The sequence below is a fragment of the Mustela putorius genome, unplaced genomic scaffold (assembly GCF_011764305.1).
Source record: "Mustela putorius furo isolate JIRA1106 unplaced genomic scaffold, ASM1176430v1.1 tig00003867_pilon_pilon_pilon, whole genome shotgun sequence".
In the NCBI taxonomy this organism is placed as follows: domain Eukaryota; kingdom Metazoa; phylum Chordata; class Mammalia; order Carnivora; family Mustelidae; genus Mustela; species Mustela putorius.
Window position 1 is genome coordinate 22,526,231 of NW_025422019.1, and position 16,257 is coordinate 22,542,487.

General features: G+C 35.1%; 1 protein-coding gene across 1 annotated transcript in view; it reads right to left on the bottom strand.

The window, feature by feature from the left end:
- The window catches only part of LRP1B (LDL receptor related protein 1B), a 1,620,129-nt gene that overhangs the window by 672,128 nt on the left and 931,744 nt on the right, over nt 1-16,257 (bottom strand). Inside the window, exons 24-25 of the mRNA XM_045066491.1 lie at nt 2,111-2,308; nt 461-665 (exon numbers count right to left, since the gene is read on the bottom strand). Coding sequence (XP_044922426.1) covers nt 461-665; nt 2,111-2,308 — 403 coding nt within the window. The remainder of the gene's footprint in view (nt 1-460; nt 666-2,110; nt 2,309-16,257) is intronic.

Here is a 16,257-nt window from a genome sequence, read left to right on the forward strand (position 1 = left end):
ATAACAGGTGGTGCAATTAACATCTATGACTATTTGTACCAGAGACTGGTCCTGTGGTTTGGAACCATTAGAAATAATTATAGCATCTCTTTGACACGTCACAGAGAAATTCATTAAATTACTGCTTCAAAATTGAGTTGCGATAGCTTTCAATAGAGCTTAGTGCCCATATTTAGAAAAAAGATATTTCTATCCTCTAAAGATACCTATGTAAGCAATCTTATAACCAAATTTATGCTAATAAACTTAAACTAATTATATATATATGTTATATATATAATATATATAGATGTAGACATACATTAAACATAAATATACATAATTATACATATATAAACTTATATGTGCATGCACAAAATAAGCAATCTGACTCATAATTTATGAGATAATTGAATTCAGTATTCATTTAAAAGATTATTTTTTATGCCAAAATGAATCTGTAGAAGGTAAACTTCTTTACCCATATCTTGGGTCCAAAGCAATGGCCCTGGGGTGTTCCATGGCTCCAGCAATAAGTGTAGTTCTTAAGGAGCCATCAAGTTTGGCGACTTCAATTTGGTCCAGATTGCTGTCTATCCAGTATATATTGCCTGCTATCCAGTCGACGGTCAGTCCTTCTGGGGTAGCCAAGCCATGCTCCACAACCACTTCTATTGCACTGACCCCTACAAAAAAAAAAAAAAAAAAAAGGAAACTAATACTTGTACCCATTCAATGAATGTGTTAGGCACGCACACACACACAAGGCTTACTTACCAGCAGCACAGAGTTTTTTGAAGTATGATATTGAGTTTCAAAGATAGAGTGCAGACGTGTTACCTGGCATGATGAAAACTAAGACTCCAAATTTAGAATTACTGATCTTTCCTAACAGAAATCTTTAATTTCTTAAACCCTTTCAGTGACAGTGCAATCAAATTTTTGAATAACTTTAAGGCTAAACAATAGTGTTTAGATTTCAAAAAATTATATTTCTTGTTTCTGACTTTTGAAATAGAACACAGGATTTGGGGAATAAGAATGATGAGCTATTTAAAATTAGCGCAATTTAGTATCAACATTGATCTTCAGGGGTAGAATAAAGAGAAAATGCCCCTCTGGGGCAACATGCATTTTAGCTAGTCAGTAGCCACCCTTTTCTGAAGCATGATAAATAAGATGACTTTACTGCACTTACCCTTAATAAAGATAAGCCTCAAATCACACTCCCTGCCCCTTCTGGGACCATAAGACTTACATGATATAACATGATTACAAATAAGAGAGGAAGGCATTAGTTTGGTCTAAATTAAAATAAACAATTTGGTAATGTCCACTAATGATCTATTTATCCACTTTTTAATTTCTTTTGTAATCAAAATATTTTTTCTAATAGGATAACTCTTAATAGTTTATGACATTGCCAGTGTTTTCTTTTTTTTTTTTTTTTGCACCAGTGTTTTTGTTAGACATTTTAACAGACTTTTTTTTTTTTTAATCATCTAAGCCCAAGGATCTAAATCCATCAGTTGAAATCAGTCTCTTGCAATATGCCACAGACACAAATTCACAGGTGAATCACATGTTTATTATCATTTTTCCAAAATTGCAAATGTGACCTAAGGAGAAATTCAAATTTTTATAGAAACACTGGGACTTTGGAATGCTACAAAGAACCAACGTTTCTAAAATGATTATTACATATATTTATCTCAGAGCCTTGCTACTTAAAAAGTGTACATTAGACAAAAGAATTAAGTCAAACTATGATAAAAACATTTTGTTCATATTAGTGGTCTTTGGGACAATTCATTGTATGTTGAAATTTTGTGGACAAAATAAAACATTTTACAAACAAACATTATGTCTACTAGTATGTGGAAGGCAGTAGTTATTTCTTATAAGTACTTTTCTTTACCAAATGTCCAAGGAAAAGCTCACAATTTGAAAATTGTATGCCTAGCACAGGCTCCCATCATTCATTCCCCTCCCTCAATAAATTTTCACACATAAACTTGACATCCCTGGTTTTACATATACGAGGGAGAAGGCAAAGAATGAAAGTGCAAAGATTGATATAAATCCCATCTTATTACAGCATATTTTTATAGAATTTTCAGTTAAAAATTACCTCCACTTTCAGAAAGCTTGCCCCGGTATATCCTGTCTTCTACAACATCCGTCCAATAAAGCAAACTTTGATTGAAGTGAAAATCAAGTGCTATTGTGTTTCTCAACCCAGGAACAAGTAGACTATAGTCTCTTTTATGAAGATCAATCTTTCTGATCTCATGACGAATAGAAAAGATGATGAATGCTTCAAAGGGATCTGAAAATAAATTTATTTTTAATAGACTTATAAAAATATTTATATGCTTTCATAAGTAGGATAAAACACTTTGAGGTCAAGTCCAATTATTTACAAGCATAATTTATTATATAATTCTCTGTTATTCCAGGAGCAATTTCTTGTAATCCAACATTCATAAGAAACTTGAAACTTTTAGGCTTATATATGTTGATTAAAATAAGGTATAAATATGTTTTTATTCCTTGGATCTTTCTACATTTGATTCTGATTAAAGAACACAGAATTATTTGAATTCCAAGACAGATGGGGGTTTTCTATCTTAGTGGAACTTCAGCTGACAATCTAGCCACGGAAACATCAACAAAGGAATAGCTAAGAGTTGATTAAATGAGTTCTGCTACTCTTAACCCATCACACACCTACAGCTCCGTAAAGGAAAGAGATCCAATAAAAAAGGATTTCTTTGAGAGAGTTACGGTCTTAGAGTGCACTCCCCATAAGAGAGTAGATGATGGCTTTCTCCACAGTCTGACATTTACTAAAATTACATTATCAATTTGGAAATGTGCTAATTACTATTGGACATACTAAGATGAGTTAGACATGAATTTTGCTTGATGAATATACATTCTGTGGGAGGGGACTCAGGTTTACAATTTCCCCCCATTTCTATGTCAGTACAATTTCTTTGGGCTTTCTTTTAGGAAAATTTGTTTTCCTATTTTAAGTCTAAGTACCATCATCTCTTTCCATGGTGATTGGCTCAAAAGGTGGATGTGAGATCTAAATCAGGCTAATGGGTCTCCAAACTTCTAGAGAATATTTCAAGCTAAGGGTAAAGAGTGTCTTTTCTTCTAAGATCACCGATGTCTAAGCCTAGTAATGCCAGTGTCTATACCCTTACAGTTTGCATAAGTCTACTTGTGATATTATAGTAGAAGAGAAAAAAGACACAGAGAAGGAAGCAGCAATGGTCTGGGAGGTTCAAGTCCCCAGGCTAAGGATGTTCAAATCCGCAGTTGTAATTATCCCTTAGTTCCTTCCTTCATATTCTCTATACATTTCACACACTTCATATATGTAAGTCAATGCATTTAACTCCAACTCAGTTTGAACTTATTTTTTGTCAACTGCACTCAGTTTTACTCTTCTTCCTAATCTTTATCCCTCAGAGAGGTCTTTCCTGGTCAGTTTCCCAATAAAGACCATTTTTTAATTATTTTATATCTCCAAAACCTATTTTTTTCTCTTTTAAGTGTGTGTGTGTGTGTATGTGTGTGTATATATTTATAAATATATATAAAATATATTTATTTATTTATTTTAAATATATATATATATTTATTTGACAGACAGATCACAAGTAGACAGAGAAAGAGGAGGAAGCAGGCTCCATGCTGAGCAGAAAGCCTGATGTGGGGCTTGATCCCAGGACCCTGGGATCATGACCTGAGCTGAAGGCAGAGGCTCTAACCCACTGAGCCACCCATGCGCCCCTGAAGTATATTTTAAAATCTCTATTTATTTGTTTGACATCTACCTTCCTCACTGGTTTATATGTTTTATTAAAACAGGGATCTTGGGGCACTTGGGTGGCTCAGTGAGTTAAGCCTCTGCCTTCGGCTCAGGTAATGGTCTCAGTGTCTTGGGATCGAGCCCTGCATCAGGCTTTCTGCTCAGCAGAGAGCCTGCTTCTCTCTCTCTCTCTCTCTCTGCCTGCCTCTCTGCCTACTTGTGATCTCTCTGTCAAATAAATAAATAAAATCTTAAAACAACAACAAACAAAAACAGGGATCTTGTTTGTTTAGTCCATTATGATGGGTCTAATATCAAACACCAGGAAGGACACAATTCATACCAGGTCTTAGATTTAGAACAGTGCTAACCTAGGCTGCCTGCTGTTGGTGTAGGGAAATTACTAGTCTGCCCCCACCTCCACCAACTGAGCATGAATCTACTTCAGTGAGTTCTGCCTAGAACATTAAGTAAATTTGTTTTCAATGAACAGATGTGAAACTGATTCCATCTTAAGAAACCACCTTATAGTTGCCATGGGACAGAGCCCAACAATGATCAGTAGAGCCACCTACTTTACCTGAAGCTGAAAGCATAGTTTAAGTAAGTCCTACCAAGGCCACAAGGACTAATCTGAAGGCCTGAGATCTTGTGAACAATAATTAAGTATATTGTTGTGATCTTACAGGTCTTGTGGTAATTTATTGCACAGTATTATGGTTTTTACTGCACAACATTACTGTGACAGTAGCTAACTGATATAAAATACTAAACATGTATTAAACAACTAGTGCCAAACAGCTCCCAATAGAACAAATACTCATAAAATTTTAAACCCAGAATTTAGTGTTTTTGAAGTATAGAAAATGGTTCTATTGGATGTACAGTTATTTAAAAGGGAGAATACTTAATTATTAGGTATTAGGATTAGAATGCCTTGTGTAAATCAGTTCTATGAAACAACTGCTTACCTTTGAATATTTCTTTATCTTTTTTCAAAAAAGATCTTTAGTGTAAAATGGAGTTAATGATAACCTTTTTTAAATCTAACTTAAATTGTTGTTACCAGAATCCAAATAAATAATGCAGATACATTTGTTTAATAATCTCAAAATCATCACAGCGAATATAAATATGGAGGTAACTGTGAGGTAGTCAAAAAGTAATAGATTTGAAGTCACAAAATGAGGATTTAAAACAGAACCCTTCTAATAATTGGCTGTGTACTTTTGAGACTTTCTGATCCTCAATACTTTTTTATTTATAAAATATGTAACATACTGAGTTATCAAGATAATTGATAATTAAAAGTGTGGATACTTAATATCTCAATAAATATTTAACTATTATTATAAGTCTTAAATTTCAAAGATTTCCCAAAGGAATAAGCAAAAGAGATATTGCATAAGAGAAAAGGCTGGAATGATAATACACCAAAAGGGAGTTGAATATTTCTTAGCATGTGCCAAAGCTGGTGACATTTCAGTTATGAAGAGCTTCCCCATCATTTGGCTTATAGTTTGCCCTTAGTTAAGTAGTAAATTAAAAGTACAGCAGCTACTTGCTAGAGAAATTTATATTTAATAGTTACTAAGGGACATAGAGTTTCAAAATTGCAAAGCAATAATGTGCTGCCTCTTCCTTAGAAAATCACACCAAAAAAAGGGAACAATTAAAAAGAAAGAAAGAAAGAAAGAAAGAATGAAAAGAAATGCCAACTTCCACTTCCACTAATACTGGAGACATCTGTTAAAAAAACACCACAATGTTAGAGGATGCACTGATGAATGTCTTCAAAATATGGACAGTTTCTGAAAGAGGATGCCTGTAGCTGCAGCTATTAAAAAAAAAAAAATCCTGGCAGAGCACAATCTCAAAGGAGGTAGCATAACTAAAGGGAAAATCCCATAATTATTTTTTGGAAAAAGAGGATGGGAATAATAGCTTGGTCTCAAAAACTTCTCGGCCCATCAGCACCCTAAAGACTGATGAGAATCTGAATGAAGAAACAAACAGGCATGTAATACATTAAGTGAAAGGAGCCAGGTTCAAAACTCTATAGAGGTGGGATGACTGGAAGGCTAAGTTGGTTAAGCATATGCCTTCAGCTCAGATTATGATCCCAGTCTTGCATCTGGCTCCTTGCTCAGCAGGGACCCTGCTTCTCCCTCTGCCTGTTTCTCTCTCTTTCTATCTATCTTTAACAACTAATTAAAACCTTAAAAAAAATAAAGAAAGTCTACAGATGAAATGATTCCATTGCTATGACATCTTGGAAAAGGCAAAACAATAGAGACAGAAAACAGAACAATGGATGCCAGAGGCAAGGGGTGGAAAAGGGATTGATCACAGATTGTTAGACAAAAATCGCTACCTTCCTACAAAAAACCACCAACCAAGAGGACAAAATGGAAACAGAACAAAACAAAACAAAGAAAGAACAAATACATACTAGCAACAACAATGAAAAAGGATAAGAAATTTGGGAATGAAATTATTAAGAAATATACAAAGATTATACAAATAAATTTTAAAACACCAGTGAGAGAAATAAAGACTTCTTAAAGTGGAAAGCCACGTAATATTATTAGATAGAAAAAAAAGAAAAAGAAAAGAAAACATAATGTCCCAAAGAACTTACTTCTGCCTGAATTAATTTATACATTTCCTGTGATGAATAAAAATGACAAATACTTTTCTTTAAAAATAATACTAGGTAACTCTAAAGATTACATTAAAAAAGTGTGACTAGGGAGTCAAGATGGTGGGGGAGTATCAGACTGAGATGACATCAGGTCGCAGGAGTTCAGCTAGATAGTTATCAAACCACTCTGAACACCTATACACCCAACAGGAGATTGAAGAGAAGAAGAGCAGCAATTCTAGAAACAGAAAATCAACCACTTCCTAAAAGGTAGGACATGCAGAGAAGTGAAGCCAAAGTTAGGGGAAGATAGACTACAGGTAGGAGGGACCAGTAAAATCAGAACTTTTAGAAGTCTGCTCCACTGAGGGACATCACTCCAGAGACTAAGCAGGGGTGGAGCCCTCACTGGGACACTGTGGTCTCAGGTGCCACAGGGTCACAGAAGGATCAGGGGTGTCTGAGTGTAGGAGAGCTCACAGGTTTCAGAGTGGGGAAGCCGACTACAGAGATGGAGCTGAGCAATAAGCTCTTAGCTTGGGGTTACCTTAAACTGTGATCCATGGCACAGTCAGACCGCTGCTCTTTGAGCAGGGACCTCACAAGTGGCAGATCTGGGGAGATTCATCTTCATCCGCCGGAAAAGCAGAGCAGCAGGAATCTGCTGGGTTTGGAGACTCCAAACAGGGCTGTGTGCCAGAGACACAAGTGCTTGGTCACAGGCCAGGTGAGCTAGGAGCACAGCCCTCCAGGAGGAGACCAGGGAGACAGGAGTGACCGAGTGCTTTTTCTCAAGGGTGCACTGAGGAGTGGGATCCCAAGCTCTTGGCTCCTCTGGGCCAGAGATTGGAAATCTGCCATTTTTATTCTTGTCTTCCAGAGCTCTACAGAAAGCATTCAGGGAACAAAAGCTCCCAAGAGCGATCATGAGCAGATTACTTAGCCCAGCCCTGGCAAGGGCAGTGCAATTCTGCCTCGGGCAAAGACATTTGAGAATCACAACAGGTCCCTCCCCCAGAAGATCAGCAAGAATATCCAGCCAAGACCAATCTCACTGATGAAGGAGAACAGCAGAAACCCAGAGGAGGGTAAAGCAAAGCATGGAATTTCAAGTCTTTCTTACCATGATCCTTTAGTCTTGCAAAGTTAATTAATTTTTTTAATTTTATTTTTTCTTATTCTAATTTTTTAACTTTTCTCTTTCCTCTTTTAACAATTTTTAACTAGATTATCTTAACAACACCTTTCAAAAAAATCTTTTTAAACCTTGATTATTATAGTCATATTTTATCCTTCATTGTATTTAACTTTATTTTTTGTATTCATAAAGGGTTTTTCCTTCTAAAAATTTATGGGATACAATTTCTCCTAATAGATCAAAATATACTCTAAATCTATCACAGGGCTTTTTTCTAGTTTCCAGCCTGACCAAATTATCTCCACTTTATTTTTCTTTCTTTTTCCATATGAATTCTTTTTTTAGAACTTTTTAAAATTTTCATCTTTACAGTCATATTCCATCCCTTCATCATGTTTACCCTTATTTTTCTATATGTGTTAGGTTTTTTTTTCTTTAAAATTTTGGGAGGTAGTTTCTTCTAAGAGACCAAAATACCACCCGAAGTCAAGTGGGTGGCTCTGTTCTATTCACAAGACTAATTTATACACATATATTTTTAAATTTTTAGAAAATTTTTTAAAGCTTATTTTTACCCTTGTTCTTTTCTCCCCCCAATTTGGGAGTCTCTTCTGATTTGAATAGTGTACATTCATCTGGGATCTTTGCCATTCTTTAAGTGTCTTATTCTCTCGCTCATATATTGTTATCTGGACAAAAAGACAAGGCGGAAAAACTCACCACAAAAAAACAGTACAAGAGGCAGTACCAACAGCTAGGGACCTAATCAATACAGACATTGGTAATATGTCAGATCCAGAGCTCAGAATGACAATTCTCAAGGTGCTGGCTGCATTCGAAAAAGGCATGGAAGATATTAAGGAAATGCTGTCTGAGAAATAAGAGCCCTAAATAAAAGAACTAAAATCTAACCAAGCTGAAATCAAAAAAAGCTATTAATGAGGTACAATAAAAAAACGGAGGGTCTTACTGATAGGATAAATAAGGCAGAAGAGAGAAATAGTGATATAGAAGACCAAATGACAGAGAATAAAGGTGAGCAAAAGAGAGACAAACAACCACTGGACCACAAGGGGAGAACTAGAGAGATAAGTGATACCATAAGAGGAAACAATATTAGGACAATTGGGATTGGGGTGCCTGGGTGGCTCAATGGTTTAAAGCCTCTGCCTTTGGCTCAGGTTATGATCTCAGAGTCCTGGGGTCGAGCCCCACATCAGGCTCTCTACTCAGCAGGGAACCTGCTTCCTTCTCTCTCTCTGCCTGCCTCTCTGCCTACTTGTAATCTCTTTCTGTCAAATAAATAAATAAAATCTTGAATTTTTTTTTCTAAAAAACAAACAAACAAACAAACAAAGAAACAACAATTGGGATTCCAGAAGAAGAAGAAAGAGACAGGGCAAAAGGTATATTGGAGTGAAGTATTATAGAGAATTTCCCAAATATGGCAAAAGGAACAAGCATCAAAATCCAGGAGGCACAGAGAATCTCCCTCAAAATCAATAAGAATAGGTCCACACCCTGTAATCTAATAGTAAAACTTACAAGTCTTAGTGACAAACCTAAAATCCTGAAGGCAGCCCGGGATAAAAAGTCTGTAATGTAAAATGTTAAAAATATCAGATTGGCAGCAGACCTATCCATAGAGCCCTCGCAGGCCAGAAAGAACTGGCATAATATATTCAGAGCACTAAATGAGAAAAACATGCAGCCAAGAATACTATATCCAGCTAGGCTATCATTGAAAATAGAAGGAGAGATAAAAAGCTTCCAGGACAAACAAAAACTAAACAAATATGTAAACACCAAACCATCCCTACAGGAAATATTGAAAGGGGTCCTCTAAGCAAAGAGAGAGCCTAAAAGTAGTAGACCAGAAATGAACAGAGAAAATATACAGTAACAGCCACCTTAAAGTTAATACTAAATTCCTATCTCTCAATAGTTACCCTAAATGTAAATGGGCTAAATGCCCCCAAAAAGACAAAAATACTAATTAAAACCACCAAAGGTTATCAGAATGGATTAAAAAAAAAAAAGACCCATTAATATGCTGTCTACAAGAAACTCATTTTAGACCCAAAGACACCTCCAGATTTAAAGTGAGAGGGTGGAGAACAATTTACCATGCTAAAGGACATCAAAACAATGCTGAGGTGGCAATCCTTATATCAGATAAATTAGATCTTAAGACAAAAACTATAATAATAGATGAGAAAGGACACCAAATCATATTCAAAGGGTCGGTCCAGCAAGAAGATCTAACAATTTTAAATATGTCCCTAAAATGGGAGCAGCCAAGTATATAAGCCAATTAATAACAAAATCAAAGAAACACATCAACAATAATACAATAATAGTAGGGGACTTGAACACTCTGTCACTGAAATGGACAGATCATCCAAGAAAAGATCAACAAGGAAATAAAGGCCTTAAATGACACACTAGACCAAATGGACATCACAGACATATTCAGAAAACTCCATCAAAAAGTAACAGAATCCACATTCTTCTCCAGTGCACATGGAACATTCTCCAGAAAAGATCACATCCTGGGTCACAAATCATGTCTCAACTGGTACCAAAATATTAGGACCATTCCCTAATATGTTCAGACCACAATCCTCTGAAGCTAGACTCAATCACAAGAGGAAAGTTGGAAAGAACCCAAATACATGGAGGCTAAAGAGCACCATAATGAAGAAGGAATGAGTCAACCAGGAAATTAAACAAGAATTGAAAAAAAATTCATGGAAACAAATCGTAATGAAAACACGATGGTTCAAAATCTGTGGGAGACAGCAAAGGCAGTCTTGAGAAAAAAATATATAGCAATAAAAGCCTTTCTCAAGAAACAGGAACAGTCAAATACAAAACCTAACCCCACATCTAAAGGAGCTGGAAAAAGAAGAGCAAAGAAAGCCTAAACCCAGCAAGAGAAGATAAATAATAAAGATCAGAACAGAAATTAATGAAATAGAAACAACAACAAAAACCACAGTAGAATAAATCAAGGAAACTAGGGGCTGGTTCTTTGAAAGAATTAATAAGATCGATAAACCCCTGGCCAGACTTATCAAAAAGAAAAGAGAAAGGACCCAAATTAATAAAATCATGAATGAAAGAGGGCAGATTACAGACAACACCAAAAAAATACAAGCAATTATAAGAACATACTATGAGCAACTGTACGCCAACAGATTTGACAACCTGGAAGAAATGGATGCATTCCTAGAGACATAAAAACTGAACCAGGAAGACACAGAAAACCTGAACAGACCCATAACTGGTAAGGAGATTGAAGCAGGCATCAAAAATCTCCTAAGAAACAAGAGCCCAGAGCCAAACGGTTTCACAGGGGAAGTCTACTAAACATTAAAAGAAGAATTAATACCTATTCTCTTGAAACTGTTCTAAAAAGTAGAAATGGAAGGAAAACTTCCAAACTCATTTTATGAGGCCAGCATTACCTTGATTCCAAAACCAGACAAAGACCACACAAAAAAGGAGAAATACAGACCAATATCCTTGATAAACACAGATGCAAAAATTCTCACCACAATACCAGCCAAGAGGATACAAAAGTACATTAAAAGGATTATTCACCCCAATCAAGTGGGATTTATTCCTGGGCTGCAAGGCTGGTTCAACATCTGTAAACCAATCAATGTGATACAATATATTAATAAAAGAAAGAACAAGAATCATGTAATACTCTCAATAGATTCTGAAAAAGCATTTGACAAAGTATAGCATCCTTTCTTGATCAAAACTCTTCAAAGTGTAGGGATAGAGGGAACATACCTCAATATCACCAAAGCAATCTATGAAAAACCCACAGTGAATATCATTTTCAATGGGGAAAAACTGAGATCTTTTCCACTGAGGTTAGGAACATGGCAAGGATGTCCATTATCACCACTGCTATTCAACATGGTACTGGAAGTACTAGTCTCAACAATCAGACAACAAAAAGAAATAAAAGGCATCCAAATTGGCAAAGAATAAGTCGAAATATCACTCCTTGCATATGATATGATACTTTATGTGAAAAAAACAAAACTTGTACAGGAGCTTGTACAGGAATTCAGTAAAATGTCAGGATATTAAATCAATGCACAGAAATCAGTTGCATTTCAATACACCAACAAGACAGAAGAAAGAGAGATTAAGAAGTCAATCCCATTTACCTTCCTGAAGATCAAAGGTTTTTGCACAGCAAAGGAAATAGTCAACAAAACCAAAAGACAATTGACAGAATGGGAGAAAATATTTGCAAACAACATATCAGATAAAGAGCTAGTATCCAAAATCCATAAAGAATTTATCAAACTCAACACCCAAAGAACAAATAATCCAATCAAGAAATGGGCAGAGGACATGAACAGACATTTTTGCAAAGATGACATCCAGATGGCCAACAAACACAGGAAAAAGTGCTCCACATCACTTGGCATCAGGGAAATACAAATCAAAACCACAATGAGATACCAACTCACACCAGTCAGAATGGCTGAAATTAGCACGTCAGGAAATGACAGATGCTGGCAAGGATACAGAGAAAGGGAAACCCTTCTACACTGTTGGTGGGAATGCAAGCTGGTGTAACCACTCTGGAAAACAGCATGGAGGTTCCTCAAAAAGTTGAAAATAGAGCTATCCTATGACCAAGCAATTGCACTACTGGGTATTTACCCTAAAGATGCAAATATTGTGATCTGAAGGGGCACATGCACCCGAATGTTTATAGCAGCAATGTCCACAACAGCCAGACTTGTGGAAAGAACCTAGATGTCCATCAACAAATGAGTGGAGAGAAGATGTGGTATCCGTATATACAATGGAATACTATGAAACCATTAAAAGAAATGCAATCTTGCCATTTGCAGTGATGTGGATGGAACTAGAGGGTATTATGCTGAGCTACATAAGTCAATCAGAGAAAGATAATTATCATATGATCTCCCTGATAAGAGGAATTTGAGGGGCAGAATGGGATTTTGGGGGGTAGGGAAAGTAAAAATGAAACAAGACGCTCTTGTTGGGAGACAAACTATATGAAACTCTTAATCTCACAAAACAAACTGAGGGTTACCAGGGGTAGGGAGGTAGGGAGAGGGTTATTGGGTTATGGAGAAGGTATGTGCTATGGTGAGTGCTGTGAAGTGTGTAAGCCTGATGATTAACAGACCTGTAATCCTGGGGCTAATAATACATTACATGTTAATTTAAAAGAAAAAAGTGTGACTAACCAAGATATTTCTAGGGGAATATAAAATAATGTCTAATAATAGATATTAAGATATATTACAGTATTTATAAAATAAATAATTTGGAATGAAGTATTTTAGTGACACCTCAGTGGCCCAATTGGTTGAATACCCAATTCTTGATTTCAGCTCAGAGTTGTGGGGTCCAGAATCACAGTAGGTTCTGTGCTCATCATAGAGACTGCTTGAGATTCTTTCTCTCCCTCTCACTCTGTCTTTCCCCCTACTCATGCTCTCAATAAATAAATAAGTAAATAAATAAACAAGTAAATAAAATCTTTAAAAAAAGTTAATATCAGTACTGACCAGTACTAAACTATAGAGCTAAGAAACATGACAGCTTTAGGGTATCTGGAGAAGAAATTAAGTTAGAAAATTTCCTGACTTAATTAAAAAAATAATTTCTAAATAGCTTAATAAGTTTAATGTAATAAATGAAAGTATGAAAGTCTTGGAAGTAAACATAGAATAATTATTTTTAGAACTCTAGAATGAAAATAGTCTTTGTCCATTTGACACAAAGCATAGAAGAACAAAAGAAAAAAATGATTTTTAATATATATTGAAAAATTGTAGGAGGAAAAAGACAGGTAACAAACTGCATAGAACATTTGCAATATAATAATTCCTATCATTATAATTAATGTGATTGATACAGATGTATGAATATTGAATAATTTCAAATATTTTGTAAGTTGAAAATGGCAAGATATAAACAGCACAAAATCTATGCTACTATTTATAACAAAAATCAGAATATTTTTCTAGACCTATAAGAAGGTTTAGCATAGAATACTTCTTGAAGGTTTAATGAGGGAATATTTTTACCTCTGCTATGGGAACTGGTGACTGGTGTTCAGAAGTGGGGGAGAAAACTTTCACTTTATTTGCCATTGATACAATTTTTTAGCACTACCATATGTTTTTATAATAAGATTAACAATTTTAAGAATAAAAACTCAAGCTAACAATAGAAGGAATTATCATTTCCTGCTTCATAGAAACACTCATAAATAAAATAAAAATTGTTTGGGCATGACATACATGCTGAGGAAGGTAATTCAGTATGACAAACACTAGCATGTTTTGTTTTTTCCTCCCCTTTCAGGAGAATTCATATTTCCACTACAGCAATATTTAGGAGATCATTTACTGTTCTCACTTTCATGCTCTATTTGAGAATGTATACTCTCCTAAACTAAAAATTACTGACTTGTTACATCTGAAAGTAGAAGGGAATTCTACAACAGAAGACCTGGATTCTACTCTTGTCTCTGCTACAAATAAAGAAAAGTCACTAAAACTATACAGGTCTTGTCTTAACTTTTAAAATAAAATACTTTAGTGCTATATGATTTAAAGTTTCAACCGTGAAGAGTCTTGAATTATTAATTATATTGTTAATGAAGCAATATTAATGCTAACCAAAATAGGCTTTAAGGCAAATGGTTTTTGTAGAAATTAAAAGGTCTCTACCATATGGTAAGACAACAGATAAAAGGAGATAAAACTCTTAAAATGGTGTGTGGTTTCATAATATAAGCTGAAAATATATAAGGCAAAATCTGACAGAATTAAATGGAGAAATTGATAAATCCATAATCATATGGTGAGATATTTAATTACAACAAAATTATAATAACAAGATGATTAAAATAACAAACTAAACAAAAATCTAATCTAAGGGCATGTAGGTGACTCAGAAGGTTAAGCCTCTGCCTTCAGCTTGGGTCATGATCTCGGGGTCCTGGAATCGAGACCCGCACTGGGCTTTCTGCTTAGCAGGGAGCCTGCTTTCCCCCTCTCTCTTTGCCTGCCTTTCTGCCTACTTGTGATCTCTGTCAAGTAAATAAATCTAAAAATTCTTTAAAAAAAATCGAAGTCTAACAGAAGTATATAGAAATCTGTACATCAAAACAGAAGACATGTTCTCCTTAAGCACATACCCAGAATATGTAACAAAATGGCCATGTTCTAGTCCACAAAGTAAGTCTCAAAATATGCAAATAATCAACCTAATAATGTACACTTGTTCTTAGCACAATGGAATTAAATTAAGAATCAATTATAAAGACTGTTAAGCCCCTCATACGCATTAGCTCTAAAAATAATCACTAAGCATTTTTATTGACCAACAGGTCCTCAATCAGGAATTGAAAAATAAAGAAAGATATTATGGAAGCAAATGCATAGATTAAGAAGCATGAACAATTAAAATTAATGAAATAGAGAATCTGTAACTGAATGGTGAAACAAGGATCCAAAAATCCTCTCCTTCATAAGAACAGTGAAATCTCTGGCAAAATCTTGAAAATCACTTTTTCTGAACTCCAGAAATTCAACAAAGTCTAATAACAATTCAATGACTGTTTACTCAAGAAAAACTGCTGAATATCAGTATTATGTGGTGTTTTTATATGTACCAAACCCATTCCCCCATCCTTAGCTTTATCATAGATTTAAAAACAAATGGTCCCCAAGTCCCCAGAGGGGGCAGATGGGTTTGGAGCTCCCCCAAAAGCCCAAACTCTAGAGAACTGTTCAACAGGGGAAGAATGGCCTTTTCAAGAAAATGTGCTGGGTGAACTGGATTTCCACATTCCAAAGAAACTTTATACCATATATAAAAATTAATTCAAAATGTATCATAGACCTAAATATAAGAACTAAAATAACACAACGATTAGAAGAATACTTAGTTACCCTAGATTAGGCCAAGACTCTGAATAGTCATTTCACCAAAGAGCCTATAAAAATGACCAATAAGCATAGGAGAAGATGCTTAACATCATTAGTTATCAGGGAAACACAAATCAAGCACAAGATACCACTTCATACCCCCTAGAATGACTATAATAAAAAGACAAACAATACCAACTGATGGCAAAATTGTGTAGAAATTGGAGCCCTCAGGCACCACTGGCAGAAATTTAAAATGACACAGCCACTTTGGCAAACACTTTGGCAGTTCCTCAAAATGTTAAACACTGAATTACCATATGAGCCAGAAATTCCACTTTTATTTGTATACACAGGAGAAATGAAAATGCATGTCCACACAAAAGCTTACACATGAATATTCATAACATAATTCATATAATCAAAGAATAAAAATTCAAATGCTTGTCAACAGATGAATGGATGAAAAAGATGGCATATCAATACAATAAATATATTATTCAGGAACAAAAATAAATTAAATACTGATATATGGTAAAACATGAATGAATCCTGAAATCAGGCCACATGAAAGAAACCAGTCACTACAGACCACATACTATATTATTCCATTGTTAAGAAATGTCCAGACTAGGCAATTCTACAGGGACAGAAAATAAATTAGAAGTTACCAATGATGAAGTAGGGCTTGATGGGGAGTGTATGTATTTAAAATATGGAG